Below are 18,343 nucleotides of genomic sequence, written 5' to 3' on the forward strand. Positions count from 1 at the left end.
GCAAAACACTCTGGGATCTTTTAAAGATGAATAATTATAATACAGCCTATAACCAGACTATTCATTAGGACAGTGCTCTTTCTCCAACGTAGCTTAGACCAGTTTTCAGGGCCTTGTGTCTTTAGGGAAGGCAGACCTGCTGCTTCCCACGTCTTCTCTCCTTTCCTCTTTCTTCCTCTTCCAGACTTCCTTCCCCCCTCTACCAATGCACTCCCTGCCCACTCTCCCCCACCCCCAGCCACACACACTCAAACTAAGCCAAGAGTACAGCTCATCTCAGAATATATTAGATAAATGTTAGGTTCACCCCCAGGGTAGCCTGACAGTAAGACAGTGATGTGATGTCATTTGTTTCTACGCATATGGTTCTCAAGATCCTTATAAATATTCACCTGAAATGTCTAGTATTTAGGGGAAAAGATATTCTACTATAAAATTTTATAGAATGGGCTCCATTTATGCCAAAGGCTCTTACTTTTTTAAAAGCAGAATTTAATCAGTTACTTTTTTCAAAAGACAAAAAAATTACTTATACATGAATTGGAACCTTTGGATCAAAAACAGCTTCATGGCATTCTGAAAAGCCAAACATCAATGCGATGTTTTGGTAAAATGGCCCTCACTGTCCCTTCCTTGAGAATGGGACATGCGAGGGACTCATAGGGTGAGGGTAAGGAAGAAGAGAACAAAATAGACAACCTCTTTACTGATAAAATTTTACTTGGAAATTTCTTCTTGGAATTAACTGTATGAAGTAATACATAATTATGTTTCAAACCCCTCCTAAAATGCATACCACACATGGTCTTTGGCAATAAGCATAGAGGGGAGAGTTAGAAGAATCTCGATGTCCTTCATGTGTATGCCTGACATTTCTTTCTCTACAGTTTTATTTGCAAAGAGGCTCTTCCTTCATTTCCTTCCCCAAATATAGACGACATTACTGAGAGGATGGTTGCTATGTTTCTGCTCAGAAATGGTTTTCCTTCGGTGGCATGTAGGCAGTCCCAACAGAACGGAGATCTCTGGGGATGAATCGTGCTATATAAATGAGGTACTTAACTATAGTTCTTATCACCTTGTCAGAAAAATCCAGGCTTCCTTTCCAATAGATCTCCCTGGTTTAGTCTGGCGTGGCCTTTTGGAAGGTGCTATGCCGTAAGCACAACATTAACAGTGATTCCTTTGGGTCACTATTATCTTACTCTCTAACAGAAAAACTCAACCAAGTAAGTAAACCAAAACCTTCCCCCATCAGAATTAAGATTTAAGTTAGTATCAGGCCATCTTTCATGGTTCTCTTCAACTTTCACAAGCAGGAAAGATCACAGACTTTCTTATTTCCTTAAGAAAACATAAAATGTATTTCAGAACAGGGTGAGAATTAAGAAGGCCATTTGTATAAGAGTTTCATAGTTAATCCCTTGTTGTTTCTGCTAATTAGCAATGACATGAGGATTGCTGAATCTCCCCAAGAGATTTCACTGCAAGATCAAAGGGAAAATAGAATAGAAAATGGAAGTAGAAAGTTTCTATACAAAAACAGGTATTTTTGATAAAACAAAGAGACCTGGTAATGAAATACGTGGGGAAGATACATGCACAGTGCCATACCTGAAACTATGTTTGGATGGGAGGGCCTGCTCAGTTTCTCTCAGAAAGTCTATTAAATAACTTGGCCTAAATGGGATGTTAAGAGATTGTTTGGGGGAACAAATACGATTCAGAGTCAAAGCACAAAGAATTATAAGAATTAAAGGAGCTTGAACTAGAACTCCTCCTAGAAATAGACTCTTCAGAGTCTTCCTACAAATCCTCTATATAGCCTGCTGTTGGGTTTGTGCCAGTGAATCACTGCGAGGGTGCTGACAAGAGTTTCTTGTTATCTAGCCGCTCACTGCAAGACAACTAGGCCTTTTCCCCCTTTCTGTCCTGCCATCATAGTTAGGCTGCTGAGTGTTCAAGTTTCAGTATCCAAGGGCAGCTTTGGGCTCCTTCAAGAACCAGGCTAGGAATGTGGCTTGGGGTCATGGTAACAAGCCCAGGGGGCCTGCTACTTTGTGGCATTTACCAGAGGACCTTCAGGTCTCTAGCCAAGTTCGAGTAAAAGCCTGAGGAGTCTGGTAGGTGGGTTTTCTCCATGTCTCAGTTACACTCATACACAGGGGAAATCAAAATTACAGATTTACTCAATATTACAAATAAACATAAGCAACACTGAGGGGGGAGGGAAGAAGAGGACTAACTAACATAAATAATAACATTCTGGCTGAATGAGACTAGAAATGAAAATAATGTACAAATATCATACTCTGGTTTTAGTGAACTTGTTTACATAGCAGTATGTCTAGCAATTCTGAAACTACTTTTATAGTATATCAGGATTAAATAAGTAAATATATTTTGGATAATGAGTGCCACTGCCAGAGAAAGGAATTATAAATAAAGTGGGAAGGGCATTCTGAAACCTGTGGCACTGGATTAGGGTTGAAGGTATCATTATGAACTCATGAGTATTTTAATAAGCAGACAGATAGTCACAGAAGTAAGTTATACATAAGGAAGAGGGAAAGCTGGCATGACCCCTGCATTACTGCACTGGAGTTAGAGATGTCAGTATGAATTCATGGATTTTAATAGGTATACAAATAGACAAAGAAATACATATAATATGTGTATATGTGTGGGTTAGTATATACCACATATATTTCCCAGCTCTGTCTACTGAGTAGTGACACCCCAGGAGCTACGAGAGCATCCTGTATTCAGATCTTGCTTTCTAAATACTATTCTCTCATAAAGAAACCAGAGAAGTGGTTGATTCCAGGGCTAGGACAGGGAAAACACAAGATGGGCCTAGAATGCCCCATGGTGTCAGAAGAAAAGCAGTGCTCAATAAAGGATGGAAGCATTTTGAAAGAACAAAGAAGTCAACCTGAAAGACTGGCCAAAGTTAGAACAATTTGAGTAACAGTAAAGAATGACAGTAAGAGATTATCACCCACAGAATAAAATAAATATCCATGAGCTCATACTGATAAAAGAACATAACTGAATAACTGAATAAATAAATAAGTAAATGGGGAGAAAGGACAGGTTTTCTTTCTGTAGAAGAGTTTCAGTTAATAAATGGAGAAGAAAGGAGGGGAAGTACAAAATCATCATTAGATAAATGCAGTAATGTTGCCGGCAAGATCCTCCAATATATGCTAAAATTAATAAGTGAAAGTTTAAGGAGAAACAGGATATTTGCATAGTTTTACAATATCTCCTCTAAGACATTCCAAAGGAGAAACAGTAACTTTATAGTACAGGGGCACCTGGGTGGCTCAGCCAGTTAAGCATCTGATTCTTGGTTTCAGCTCAGGTCATGATTTTAGGATTGTGAGACTGAGCCATGCTGCAGGCTCTGCGCTGGGCATGGAGCCTGCTTAAGATTCTCTCTCCCCACCTGCCCTCTCCCACCCACCCCCTCCACTCACGCTCGCTTGTGCTTGATCTCGCTCAAAATAAATAAATAAATAAAATAAAAAATTAAAACAACTTTACAGTACAGAAATCCAGCATACTAACAGTATGTACCCTCTGATATGACTGAGAAGGGCACAGCATCACTTCTTGTAATAATCCGGCCAAAAATGCATAATCTCAATCTAAGCAAGAGACAGTATCAGAGAACCCGAATTGAGGGACACTCTACAAAATATCTGATGAGTACCCTTAAAAAATGTCAAGGTCGGGCAGCCCGGGTGGCTCAGCGGTTTAGCACTGCCTTCAGCCCAGGGTGTGATCCTGGAGACCCAGGATTGAGTCCCATGTCAGGCTCCCTGCATGGAACCTTCTCCCTCTGCCTGTGTCTCTGCCCACCCCCCTTCTCTCTCTCTCTCTCTCTCTCTCTCTCTCTGTGTCTCTCATAAATAAATAAATAAAATCTTTAAAAAAAATGTCAAGGTCATAAAAGACAAGGGATGACTGACGAGCTGTCACAAAACTGGAAGAGACAAAGGAGACATGACATCTATATAAAACAGAATTATGGGGCAGCCCGGGGAGGGGGGAGCTCAGTGGTTTAGAGCCTCCTTCAGCCCAGGGCTTGATCCTGGGGACTCAGGATCGAGTCCCACGTCAGGCTCCCTGCATGGAGCCTGCTTCTCCCTCTGCCTGTGTCTCTGCCTCTCTCTCTCCTCTCTGTGTATTCTAATGAATAAATAAATAATCTTTTTAAAAAGTAATAAAAATAAATAAAACAGAATTATGGACTGAGTCCTAGGTATACACTCCTAGGTATACTCTAACATAGAATCATGGGCTGAGTCCTGGAATAGAAAAAGGACATTAGTGGAAAAACCGGTGACCTTCTAATAATGTCTATAGTTTAGTTAATGGTATCTAATGGTATTGTACCAAGGTTAATTTCCTAGATCTGATAATTATGATATGCTTACATAAGATGTTAACGTTGGAAAAAGCTGTGTGAAGCGTATTCAAGCATTCTGCATGTTGTTTTTGCAACTTTTCTATATGTCTAAAATAAGTTCAAAATAAGCACTTAAAAACAAAGTATAGGTTTAGATCAAGCAGATCTCTGTGGAGTAGAGATGATAATCTCGCATTTCTAAGTTACAATGGCTGAATAGGTAGACCATGAATTTTGTACAACTCTTTACAAGTCTAAAATTCATAGCTAGCTACTTCTATCTAAAACATGCATTATTTCTTCCTGTACAGTGAACTTCAGTTTTAAGTTTCTGGAAAAAATGTCTTACTCATCTCTCATTGGTTGGATAATATTTCTTGGCATGTTTTCCTCACCCCTTCTCTAAATGGCCCTCTGAGTACTCATCTCCTTTCCTATATTCCTTCAGAAATCTGAACTGTTATTGTAAGACCAATTCTATTGGTCTCCCGAAGGATGTAGCATCTTAGAGTCCTTGCCAATCTTTCTCAAAATGTTAATCCCAACTCTTAACATTTCCTCCTGCTACTCTTCCTTCTCTATTCCTAAAGCCAAAACTCTAACCAAAACCCTTTTTTAAAAAATATTTATTTATTTTAATTTATTTATGATAGTCACACAGAGAGAGAGAGAGGGGCAGAGACACAGGCAGAGGGAGAAGCAGGCTCCATGCACCGGGAGCCCGACGTGGGACTCGATCCCGGGTCTCCAGGATCCCGCCCTGGGCCAAAGGCAGGCGCTAAACCGCTGCACCACCCAGGGATTCCCCAAAACCCTTGTTTTATATCTCAATAATTATGACTTCTTGCCCATCAGTCCAAAATGCCTCCACCACATTTTTTCAAAAATTTTATTTATTTATTTGAGAGAGAGAGAGAGAGAGAGAGAGAGAGAGAGAGAGAGAGAGAATGAGGGAGAAGCAGGCTCTCACTGAGCAGGGAGCCTGACATGGGTTCCAACACAGGACCCTGAGATCATGACCCAAGCTGAAGGAAGATGCTTAAGTGACTGAGCTACCCAGGCACCCCATGTCTCTCTCCTTTTAAATTTCTTAGACTACTGTGGTCTCTTGTTCATATCCCACTTCTCAATATTATATTCAAATTCCTGTTATGATTTCCAGGGTTTCTATAAGTCTGTACTATATTTATCAAGATCCCTCAATACCATCGTGACATTGTCCTTTCTCTTGTCAAATCTGTGCTTTCCTGCATTCATTCCACTAGCTCTCATTGAATTTCAGCAAAGCCTAAGGCTCTGGGTGGGTGTTATAAAAAATATAAAATATCCATATTTATCTTTTCTCAGCCAACCCTCTCATTTTACAAATCTTCCAAGTAATCCCTTTCACCTGAAATGTTATAAATCCCAAACGCATACTGCTGTCAATCCCACTTCATTGAAAGAATCTTCTGCTTAAATGGACTGGAGAGGATCCTCATTTGTCAATAAAAAAATTGACCAGTAATTTTTACAAAAAGTGAAAGTAAAAGAGAGGGAGAAAAGAGTAAAATAAAGTGCAGACCATGAAAAGGAGAAGTGTATCATTGCTTTAAGATCCTAGCTATCAGAAGGAAGTGACTTTTCTGAGTAATTCTTCTGAATAATCCAGAAGACTATGGAAGCCAAGCTTTCAAAACCTACCAGAGATCTACATGAGTAGTTAGTTACATGCTATGCTGAAAAGGGTAATTTAGGAAGCCACCTCAAATTAACACCCAGTCTCCCAAGATCACACAGAGAATCTATAGGAATAGACCCCAGACAGGAGAATGGAGCACTGCCCCATGCCCTAGGCCAGCTGGGTAGCACAGAACAAACAGCGTGGGCTATTCAGTATTTGCGGTGAGGTTCAGTTGGGCTTCATGTGATACTGGCCCACCTCTGATAGAGCCTTCTGTCATTTATGCTACAGAATGCTGAACAAAGAGAAGTTATAAGTCCCACCTGACGATTTTCCTTGAATGTTTGGATTAACAACGCTCTCAATTTCTTCTTTCTTTCTTTTGCCATTTTTTCTTCATACAGAAGAACAGAATCACTTTGACACAAGCCTTTTTCTGTATTTTTTGGAGAATTTTCTTCCTGCTTTTTCTGCTCTCTGTTAACAATTTTAAAAATACATGTATGAACAACAGACTTAATGACGGGTAATTACAACGTACTATTGTAGAACAAACACTGCATTTTCCATCAGAAAACAGATTTTTTTGAGCCTTAGTTTATTCCTTCATAAAATATAGATTCAATAAGAGTGTTACACTCTGAAAAGTAGAAAGCCCTATAGATATTTTGGTAAAGTACTTTTATTGAGTTTACCATTGAGTGATACTTTGATAAAAATTTGAGAGTTAACAACTCCTAGGTATTCTCTCATGTAGACATAAGTTCTCTCTTTTCTTCGAAGGGAGGAACAGAAAAGGGCCCTCAGATAAGGGATAAAATTTTTGCCCCAACGCTTTTACAAGGTTTCTAGGGAGGAAAAATAATGAAAGAATCAGATATTCTTGCATAAGGAGGCAGTGGAATTTATATTAATTCTAAAATAGCTGAAAAGAGAAAAAATAGAATTTAATAACAATAAGGAAAAAGCTTTCAGGACGCCTGGGTGGCTCAACAGTTGGGCATTTGCCTTTGGCTTGGAGCGTGATCTTGGGGACCGGGGATCGCATCGGGCTCCCCGCAGGGAGCCTGAGTCTCTCTTCTGTGTCTCTGCCTCTCTCTCTGTGTCCCTTGTGAATAAATAAATAAAATCGAAAGAAAGGAAAGAAAGGAAAGAAAAGAAAGGAAAGAAAAGAAAAGAAAAAAGAAAGAAAAGAAAAAAGAAAGAAAAGAAAGAAAAGAAGAAGAAAGAGCTTTCAGGCAAGTGACAGGAATTGCCCAGTAACTTCGTTGCTTATCTCTCTGGTCATCCTCTATCTCACCCACCTATCCATTCTCATCCAGGTCTCTTCCCCATGACAACTCAGGCAAGCTCACAGTCACTGCTCTCTTATTGGAGTGTATTAAAGTATATGTATGTGTATTTGTGTAAGGTATATATACCACCAATGCTAGAGTAAAAATAGCACCTAGTCAGCAATCAGGATTCCTGGGCCTTGGCCACAAATCAGCTGTGAGAGCTCATACAAATCACCTTGTCTTTCTGAATTTCACTTTATACTTGTGGAAATGAAAATTGAGAGAGGGATGCCAGAAGAGTCTACATGTTAAACCTCACATACAGAGAGGACATACAATGTTACATCTTATTATTGGTGAGGTTAACCATTACTTGGTTAAGGGGACTTCTCCCATATAAAGTTGCCATTTCTCCCTTTGTAATTAATAAAGCTCTTAGAGAAGATACTTTAAAACTATGCAATGATGCAGATTTAGGATAGCTTACAAATAAGTTAAAAAGCCCTATCAATAATAAAATTGTACTGATTCTATCCAAATGCCATGACGTTGTTAGATAGTTATGGGCAGAGCATAGTGGCCATTTAAAGAAATACAGTTCTAAAATTATGGATCTGATTTTCTAAAATAATATTAAAATATGTATCTGTCATGAAAGTGATAGCTGCTCACTGTGAAATACTGGATATAAAAGCCAGAAAAAAAAACAACAAAACACTGACATGTCAGTGCTGTCTCATCGTATAACCATTTTCATTAATTTCTCCAGTATTTATTAATGTCCATTATAAATAATATCATCTTGATTATCTTTGTGCACAAATTTTTGTCTGGATTTCTGACCATTTTCTTATAGTTTTCCCAATATTGGAATTTCTAGGTCAATCGAAATATCATGTTATGTCTCCTGTTGTTTATTACCCAATTGCCTTCTGGAACGTTTAAATCAGTTCATCTGCTAGCAGTAGAGTGTATTATCCACATCACTGGCACTGTGGATAAGATCCAAACTTTTAAAAGGAATGGGTGGGCAGTGAACATTTGTTGAGTGCCCACTATGAGCAGAGCATCCCATTACCATCAAATGTTACTTGTTTTCACAATTTATTTTAGGTCAGCCTAGATTTTTCAGGGTTTGAGAGCAATCTGAAAAGTAAGGTTGACCTTAGCAAGAACTCACTAAAACACTGGTGATCGTTTTCTGAAAGGAATGGGGTCTGGAGGAGGCCTCAGCCTGGCCCTTGAGAGAGTAAAGCACATGTGCACTGGTGAGCTGTTTTAAATTGGATAGACAGAGTAAGAGCAATCAGGAATTCCGGCAGAAAAGTTGTGTAGGCTGATGGGGGTGGAAGGGATTATCTAACAGGTCTTTCTGGCCTCTGTGTTTGAGATTCAGTCACATCAGGCACGTTGCTCCAAGGCTTTTGCAGGTCATCCATCAGTGCTGTTTCTCAGCATACATACGTTAGTTATTTCATTTAGAAGCTCATTTTCTGCATGAGGATACATAACCGTACTATATCCTATGAGGACTATTTTGATTCTCCTCTTATGTCAGGTATTCCTATTCTTCATCAGTGGTTGGAAGGCAATGGTAACACTGTATGATTATCAGAAGATAAGACACCCACAGGATTCACATAGGCTGAGGCACAATTAGCAAACGTGCGTAAGGAAACATGTTTAATCTTAATGTTTGGGTAACCAAAGAAATGCAAACTAACATAATACCTATTAAAAGCGCAAAAATATTGAAAATGATAGTACTCTCCATGCAAAGAAGAATGTGGTAGGTAAACTGGCCCACTGCCAACAATAGTGTAAATAAGTACAACCCATTTGGAAAGCAATTTGGCAATATTTCAAAAGTCGTCAAAAGGCCTATACCATTTACCTCAGTAATTATACTCCTAAGAAAATAAAAAGCTCTATGCTTAAGGAAGCTCACTGCATTATTATATGGTGAAAAATTTGAAATAGTTGAAATGCTTATCAGAAGGGGGGGAAGGTTATTACATAAATTATGGTCTAGGAACTCAATGGAGAAATAGTATGAGACCTCAGGACTCTGGGCAATGTGTTAATTACAAGAAGCAAAATAAATTAAATGTACTTTATAGTTGCAATTACGTATGTAAAGGGATCAAGACCCAGAGGAAACAGAAAAATGTAAACAGTTAATTTGTTAAGATCATGAAATAGTGGGTGATTTCTCTTGGGTGTTTTGTTTATCATAATGTCCATGTTTTTAAACTTCCAAGTACTTCCAAAATGATCGTTTAGACAAAAAGTCTACACTGCTCACCACGGCTGGCTTACATTTTCCATGCTTCTTCCACAGCAAGTCTCCTCTCAATTAGCTCCCTCCGCAGCTTTACCATCTCCCTTTGAATCTCCTCCTCCTCTTTCTTGGCCTCCAGAGCCTTCTTTTTCTTTTCTTCCTGTACCAAATACTGAGCCTCTAAGAAGACTGATTTTTTCTGGATCTTTTCCATTCTCTGGCGCTCCAGTTCTTTCTCACGTCTCATGCGATTCTCTTTCACCTTAAAGAGAATACAATGAGGGTGAAATGCAGCCTTCCAAATAGAAAAGGAAATGCAAAAGCTTAGAATACATTTTCAAGTTCACGATATGCCCAGTTTGAAACATTCTGGCCCAGAAGCCCTACTGTTCATTGGAAGAATAGGAAGAAATCCCTTCTTTGCTTGGGTAAGAACCAATACAAGTCTAGATGAGGTCAGGTAAGAGGGCTCCCAGAACTCTGGGAATGATTTGCATCATGGAAAAGTTGAAAGTCTAGTGCGTCAGACACCAAGTTCTGGATTCTTAATAATGACTTCCCACCCCTAATATTTTCCAAGGTGTACACTACTGCTGTGTGCACTCTGATTATAATTTAAGAAAGAATATGGATATTCTGGGGAGGCTGCATTGTGAAAGATACAACAATACTTTAGTGCCATGAGGAACACTACTCACTTTTATCATTTAAATATATCAATGATTCTGGCTCATATTTGGAAATCAAAACCATGACTTTCACAGATATTTCTGAATAAGCACAGTCAATTTTTCAAACCTATTAATTCCCTAGACCCTAGAGGCTTTTCTAGCTATGAATTAAGGAGTGCTCCTTTCCCTTCCACTTCACTTACCTTCAACTTTATCTTACTCTCCAGTTATAATAAGACTTCTAGATGCTGACAATCTCTTATTGAACCTCCTCTCCTCCCTTTTATCACAAAGCCAAACTAGGATCATACTTCTATCCCTTCTTCTAACATCCTCAGTGCTTTGGCATACCTTAATATTTGAAAGCAATCAGAAATTCAGGGTTTTGAAAGACAACATACAATGTATAGACATCCGTTCTAGTTCAGGCTTAGTTCTGGACATGTGGGAAAGACTTGGTCATTCTGATTTCCTGAAGCTTCCCTACAAAGAGTTGAGATGCATCTTTTTTCTATAACCCACTATTTATTCCCTTTGAAGAAAAGAAAGTTCCCATATGCCTTTCTAATTCAAAACAGCTGAACTAGATTTAATTCAGATCTGTCCTCCCTTTCAAATTATAATCACAAAATGAGTGAATTTTTCAGTTGTCTGGAAAAGAATTATCATTATAACATTCACTGGAATATTCATGATATTAATATTTTGATGTCACAGTTCAAAAATCAAATTCAAACAAAACCAATCTACATATTTATAATAGTACCATATACAAACTAATAAAATTTAGTTCACCACTCCATTGTTCAAAAATCAATTATTCCTTTTTTCGGTTTTCTTAAATAAATTGTTTCCTGTCCTCAGTTTATGAGCATTATTTTTCTTCTGAAGTTCTTATATTTTATTTTTATTCTTTCTAACCAAACCACAGATGGCACCCTTTTTCATAATAAAGCCTAAGTCTTTATTTAAGCTTATTAAATGTGCTACACAAAGATTGCTTCCTGTTACCCATTTTAATTTTGTTTTTCCCTCCCACCTGCTTATGTCTCATCTCCATGGTAAGACGAGGATCCTTCTGCTGCTGCTTGTCTTGGTTTCCATTCATTCCAAGATCTTCCAACATTCCAGAATCCACCACTTCTTGATGGAGCAGATGGTCTATAAATTTTTGAACAGTGGTACTTTCCTCTTCTTCCTCCAAATAGCCACACAACTCTGGGGGAGACAGAGCAACAACAAAAAAAGGGAAAATTTTTTAAAATTTAGTACAATTTCCATATTTATGTAAATAATCCTGGTACAATAAAAATACAAAGCTGTGAGTGTTCAATAAATAGTAACTGATAATGCCAACTGGATGAGGATAGCCCTGAGCAATTAACTACCTTCAACTGAGAGGAAGGAAAAAAAAAAAACCCTCCACTCATGAGGAGTTATCCTCACCCAAGTCACTAAAGACTCCTTATTGCCAAATGTAAAAGCTACTACTTCAGTCTAAACATCCTTGAAGACTCCATGGCTTTTTTTTTTAATGGATTTATTGAGGTATAATTGATGTACATACAATACACTGTAAATATTTAAAGTCTACCATAAGTTTTGATATATACATCTACCCATAAAACCATCACTATAATCAAGATAAGGAACATGTCTGTCAGCTCCAAAAGGGTCCTCATGCTGATTTGCAGTCGTCTCCTCCCACTCCTCCCCATGTTCTGTCTTATCCCAGGCAACCACAGACCTCTTTCTCTCACTATAATTTACATTTTCTAGAATTGTTTTTATCAATTAAATCATACACTATGTACTTTTTTTGATCAGGCTTCTTTTACTCAGCATAATTATTTCTGAGATTCATCGTGGTGTTTTATCAATAGTTTATCACTTTTTATTGCTGATTAGTATTCCACTGTATGGGTATACCATAATTTAGTTCATTCATTCATGGATGGACATTTGGGCTGTTTCCAGATTTTGGCTATGACAAAGTTATAAACATTTGTGTACAAGTTTTTATATGAACATATGCTTTCCTTTCCCTTGGGCAAATGCCTAGGAGTGGAATGGCTGGATCATAGAAGTAGCTGTTTAACTTCTTAAAAACCTATCAAACTGTTTTCCAAAGTGGTTACACAATTTTATATTCTCCCCAGCAGTACAGGGGTGTTCTAGTTCCTCCACATCCTCATCGATACTTAGTATAGTCAGTCTTTGGATGTAAGCCATTTTGATAGGTAAGTATGTACCTACTCAAGGTAGTTTTAATTTGCATTTTCTCAATGACTAATGATGAAAACATTTTCCTTGTTGATGTTCTGTTTAGTTCCATACATTACCGAAAATGGGGTATGAGGTCTCCAGATAATTTGAAGAATTGTGCAATTATCTATTTCTCCCTTCGACTTTGTTAGTTTTTGCCTCAGGTATTTTGGAGCTCTTATTAGGTGTACATATGTTTAAACTTGCTGTGTTTTCTTGACGGTGGATCCTTTATCATTATAAAATGCCTTTCTTTGGCCATTGTAACAATTTTTTATCTTAAAGCCTATTTTGACTGATATTAGTAAGCTGCTCTCACTTTCTTGTGGTTACTGCTTGCATGGTCTATCTTTTCTCATCTTTTTATTTTCAATCTGTTTGTGTCTTTGAATCTAAATTGTGTCTTATGGACAGCATATAGTTATGTCGTATTTTAAAATTCATTCTGCCAATCCTGTCTTTTAATTGGAATATTTAATCTATTTACATTAGATGTAATTCCTTTTTTGTTTAAATTTTTATTTATTTATGAGAGAGAGAGAGAGAGAGAGAGAGAGAAAGAGGGGCAGAGACACAGGCAGAGGAGAGGGAGAAGCAGGCTCCATGCACCGGGAGCCCGACGTGGGATTCGATCCCGGGTCTCCAGGATCGCGCCCTGGGCCAAAGGCAGGCACTAAACCGCTGCGCCACCCAGGGATCCCTAGATGTAATTCCTGATAACGTATTTTGGTTTTTGTTTTCCATAATTCTTCTTCTGTAAATGTCCTTTGTCAGGTTGAGGACTCTACCTTCTATTACTATTTTGCTGTGTGTTTTTAATCAGGAATGGATGTTAGATTTTGTCAGGTACTTTTCCTGTGTCTACTGAGATAATCACATGTTAATATTTTCAGTAAACATCCTTTTTTAATGGCTATATAATATTTTTGTTCAATTTTGATCCAAAAACACCAAGAAAATAAAACAAAAAAACTCTACATGCATAAGATGAGTGAGGCCTGGTATGATACTAGATGATAATTGCCAATCTAAGTAAAGAAACATAACTACATCTACTAGCACCATATGAAAGTAATAGTTCACTATATTCCATATATGCTTCAGAATAAATATGAAGTATGCAAGTGCCTCACTTTAATAATGATATTGATAAATAGAAAACATCTAGAAGATGGCAACCAGCATGATAAGATTAGAAACCATGTGATACGAAGAACTGTTGAGTAAGCTGGTGTATTTAAGCTAGAAGCATGACATATGAGAGATACGATTATATCTCTCACACAAAAAACCAATATGATATTTTCTCTTGCACTAAAAAGTAAAAGTTTCGGAGGTCAAACTCCTTATTCTCCTGAAAGAGAATGTATGAGGATTAGAGCCCCATAACAACTGACTGGGCTCCTCCTATCCTGGGAGATGTGCTGGCAGAGATTATATCACCCCATGTGAGGGATACTACAGAAGGATCTCTAGCTGACGGAGTTCAGAGGGGAGATCCGACTAGGTGTTCTTGAAGAATTTCTCTAGCTAAGAGCTCAAGACTTTGTCATTCCTGGGCTGGGGATTTTGTAGGAGATTTCTGTAGAGTCCTAAACACGGGGAATACTGCCAGAGGAGTTTACCAGTGATGTAGGAGTAGTCACACATGAGGAGCTGCCTCCACCATTGCTAGGCCTACCTTTATGTTGAGTAAAACAAATCGAATTCTGAGTATATTTGAGGAACCCTCACACACTAGTTCTGTGTACAAGCAATAGACTCCTAATGACATGAAACATTTTATAAATATAAAATGGCCCCCTTCAAAGTTAAGGGTCATCTAACAATATATGGGAAGAGATACTCAGAGCATTAATTGCTATAATAATCATAAGAAGAATTACAAATAGAATATTTTAACTTTAAAAACACCATGAACTTACTGAGGATATAGATAATTTATATTGAACCAAGAAAAACTAAAGCCAATTATAAAACTAAGTAAAACCCAGAAAAGTCAAATAATATATCATTTATTTTTTAAAACCATTAAAAAGACCTCTTAGATACATTCATTAGATTAAAAGCTTAGAACAATGAGACAAGTTCTTACCATCAAACTTGTCATATTTCAAATGTCCACTGGCTTCCAGCACAGGAGGGATATTTGACACAGTGTCTTCAGCATCACCTTCGCCATCACTTACTAGTTCTTGCTTAAGTTTGGTGTCTAACCAGTCATTGACTAGCTCCTGAGCTATCAATAAAACAGAAAAAGTCTTTTTAATATTACTGTTACTTCAGAGACTTTCTTCATTCACTCAGCCAATATTAATTGAGCATCTATTATGTGTCAGGTACTGTGCTAGATGCTGGGAACAGAGCAGCAAACAAAACAGGACAAATAAAATCTACCACCAATGAAGTTTACATTCTAATTGGAGAAGAGAGACCATAAGTAAATAGGAAAAACAGAGTAGGCAAAGGAGAAATGGTAAGAAATAAAAGGTGGGTACTGACAGTTTTAAACTAGGGGTTCAAAGAGGTCTCACTGAGAAGACATTTGGGTAAAGAAGGGAAGAAAGTGAGGAAGCGAGCCTATGAATATGTAAGGAAATATTATTCCATGCAGAGGGAAAGCAATTGCAAAGGCCCTAGGAAGAGAATGTCCAGAGTGTTAGAAAAATAGCAAGGAGGCAGTGTGATGGGAAAGGAGTGAAGGGGGAATAGAGGAGATAAAGTGGGAATGTGGGGATCAGGTTTAGAGCAGTGATTCTAGATCAGGGATGATATTGCCCCCCAAGAGACACCTGGCAATGTCTGGAGCCATTTTTGGTTATCACAATAGGGATAAATGATACTAACATCTAGTGGGCAGAGGCCAGATATGCTGCTAAACATCCAATAATGCAGAGGATAGCCCCCCAACTGCCCCCAAAATAATTATCTGGCCCAAAACATCAACAGTGCTGAAGTTGAAAATCCCTTGCACAGAAGTAGTGAACATCAATTGAGAGACAAATGTAATAATCCAGGAAAGAAGTGATAGTAGCCTGGATCTGCAGAGGAATTATTAAAATTGGTCCAATTTTATTATTTTTTTCTAAGATTTTATTTATTCATGAGAGACAGAGAGAGAGGCAGAGACATAGGCAGAGGGAGAAGGCATATGTTCAACCACAAAGCCACCCAGGTGCCCCCCAAATGATCCAATTTTAGAAAGTATTTTTTTGAGGTGGAATTGATAGGATTTGCTAATGTAGTAGATATGGGAAGTGAGAGAAAGAAATCTACAAGGTTTTGTTTGGCCTAAGCAACTGTAAAAATGGAGAAGCCATTTACTGAGATGGAGAAGGCCGAGGGAGAAGATCAGGAATTCAGTTTTAGACTAGTTTGGTTTGAAATGCGTAGGAGACATACAAATAAGAATGTCAAATAGTGGGGCACCTGGGAGGCTCAGTCGGTTAAGTGTCTGCCTTCAGCTCAGGTCATGATCCCAGGGTCCTGGGACTGAGCTCCACATCATGCTCCCTGCTCAGCAGGAACCTGCTTCTTCTCCCTCTGCCTGCCGCTCCCCCTGCTTGTGCTCTCTCTCTCTCTCTCTCTCTCAAATCAAATAAAAATCTTCAAAAAAAAATAGGTATTGGCTTATACCACTGTGGATTTAATGCCACAGAAGTAGATGAGAGTACCAAAGGAAGAAGATGGATAGAGTACCGGTTCTAGGAGTAAGTCCTGAGGAACTCTGGTATTTAGGGATTGAAGAGATAAGGCCGAACCAAGAAGAGACTAGGAAGGAGAGGCTACTGAGGTAGGAGGAAAACCAAATAATGTGCTGTCCTGGAAGCCAATTTCTATTTGGATTTCTTCCTTAGTGATATTCGGAAAATCTTCTTAAAAGTATACGTACGGGAGAAAATGTCTACTTTAGTAATACCTTCATCACTATCCTTATTATCCAACAGCTCTATGCATAGGGTATAAGGGTTTCAAAGAAGAAAAGTATGTATTTCAGCATTAGCTTCATCATTGTTACCACTAGCACATAGCTCTGAAGGAATGGAATGTTTCTTACATTAAATGATGCCAAAAAGCATTTAATATAGATAGGAATGTAGGAAATATAAACTAAACAACAATGAATCAAGGTAGTAGGAACCAAGTATAAAAAGTATACTAGCAACAAATGTGGGCTTTCAGAGGAAGGTAGAGAAAGTTGACATATTTACCAAGTAACTCTGTGTGCAGTAATTCAGACATTTACATGTATAGTAATTTATATGTAGAATAATTCAGATCTATTAAGTGCCATTCATTAGTAAATAGGGGTTTTCTATGAAGTACCCCAAAAGAAAAAAGAAATAGAACTTCCATTGGAGGGTTCAACTGTAGGAATACCTCCTGTTGGATGAGAGGCTCTAAAGGCTGCATTAAAGCAGAACTTCTCAAAGTATGTTCCTCAGAACATTGATTCTTACTGAATATTTTTTTAAAGATTTTATTTATTTATTCATGAGATAGAGACAGAGACAGAGAGACAGAGGGAGAAGCAGGCTCCATGCAGGGAGCCTGACGTGGGACTCAATCCCGGTCTCCAGGATCACACCCCAGGCTGAAGGCGGCACTAAACCGCTAAGCCACCCAGGCTGCCCATGTTCTTACTGAATATTAACAGATGATGGAGGAGAGGAGAAAAAGAGGATATAAACCTTTGAAAACCATATTCTTCCCATACACTGGTACTTTCTAATATAAATCACTAATTCTTCAGGATATCAATATGGATTTCAGGATACAAAGAGTTTCATAATATAGAAAGCTTAGAAAATGAAGTAAACATTTTTTAAAACAGCAGAATTTCTCAGAAACTTCAAGAGGCTAAAGTATATTGTGTATTCCCACTAGTGGGCTGGGAGACGGGGTCGGCAAGACATAGCCTTGCCAATTTCTGAACCAATCTCCTTTCTGCATCTCCAGTTCTACTAACCCCCCAAGACCAAGGGCCATTATTGCTCGCCCAGACCACTGCACCAGCCTCCCGCTGATCTTCCTCCTCCCTTTTTTCTCCCCTATAATTCATTCTTCACATACTTAAAATGTTGTACAGTTGTACCTCTGCTTCAATCACTTCAATGATGTCTCATCATACTCAGAATAAAATCTAAATTATTTCCCCAGGCCTATAAGGCCCTATGTATGTAATAGGTCTTCTGCTCACTCCTGCAAGCTCATCTCCACTGGGAAGCTCCAGCCACACTGGTCTTCTTTCCATTCCTCGAGCACCTCAAGCTTGTATGTACTTTAAGTCTTGATGCTACTTTTCCCTCTTTCTTGGATACTCTTCTTCCATCACTGGCTCCTTCTTATTATTCAGGTCCAAACTTGAATGATTTATCACTACTTAATTATTTTAAGTTTTCTTTATTCCCACACCAGAATATAAACTCCATGAAAGCAAGGGCTTCCCCTCTCTTGTTCAAAATCTGTTCCTCCAGTGTCTAAAATAGTATCTGGCACAGACTATTATATTATAGTATATACATATGTATGTATACATATGTATGGGTGTGTGTATATATATACGTATATATACATATATTAAAACATGTAATTTTTATTATGAATAAATTATATAAGGCAATAGTTATATAATACATATTTTTTTGAATAAAGACATACTGTGAGTAAATGGAAACCTAAATAATCCAAATGGAAGCTGGCTTCCAGGACATGGTCATTCTGACTGTCCTCCCACCTCTCTTGCCTCTCCTTTCCAATCTTATTTTC

At 38.2% G+C, this 18,343-nt stretch overlaps 1 protein-coding gene across 4 annotated transcripts in view; it reads right to left on the reverse strand.

Annotated features, from left to right (window-relative positions):
- CCDC191 (coiled-coil domain containing 191) overlaps positions 1–18,343 on the reverse strand; it is an 88,596-nt gene that overhangs the window by 59,722 nt on the left and 10,531 nt on the right. For 2 of the 4 annotated variants that reach the window (XM_025477162.3, XM_025477172.3), the window contains 4 exons: positions 14,670–14,813; positions 11,349–11,527; positions 9,677–9,900; positions 6,404–6,557 (listed from right to left, as the gene is read on the reverse strand). In XM_025477162.3, the coding sequence (XP_025332947.3) occupies positions 6,404–6,557; positions 9,677–9,900; positions 11,349–11,527; positions 14,670–14,813 (701 nt within the window). The remainder of the gene's footprint in view (positions 1–6,403; positions 6,558–9,676; positions 9,901–11,348; positions 11,528–14,669; positions 14,814–18,343) is intronic. The other 2 variants (XM_025477181.3, XM_025477192.3) reach the window with 1 other exon arrangement.

This window comes from Canis lupus, chromosome 33, assembly GCF_003254725.2.
Source record: "Canis lupus dingo isolate Sandy chromosome 33, ASM325472v2, whole genome shotgun sequence".
Classification (NCBI taxonomy): Eukaryota; Metazoa; Chordata; class Mammalia; order Carnivora; family Canidae; genus Canis; species Canis lupus.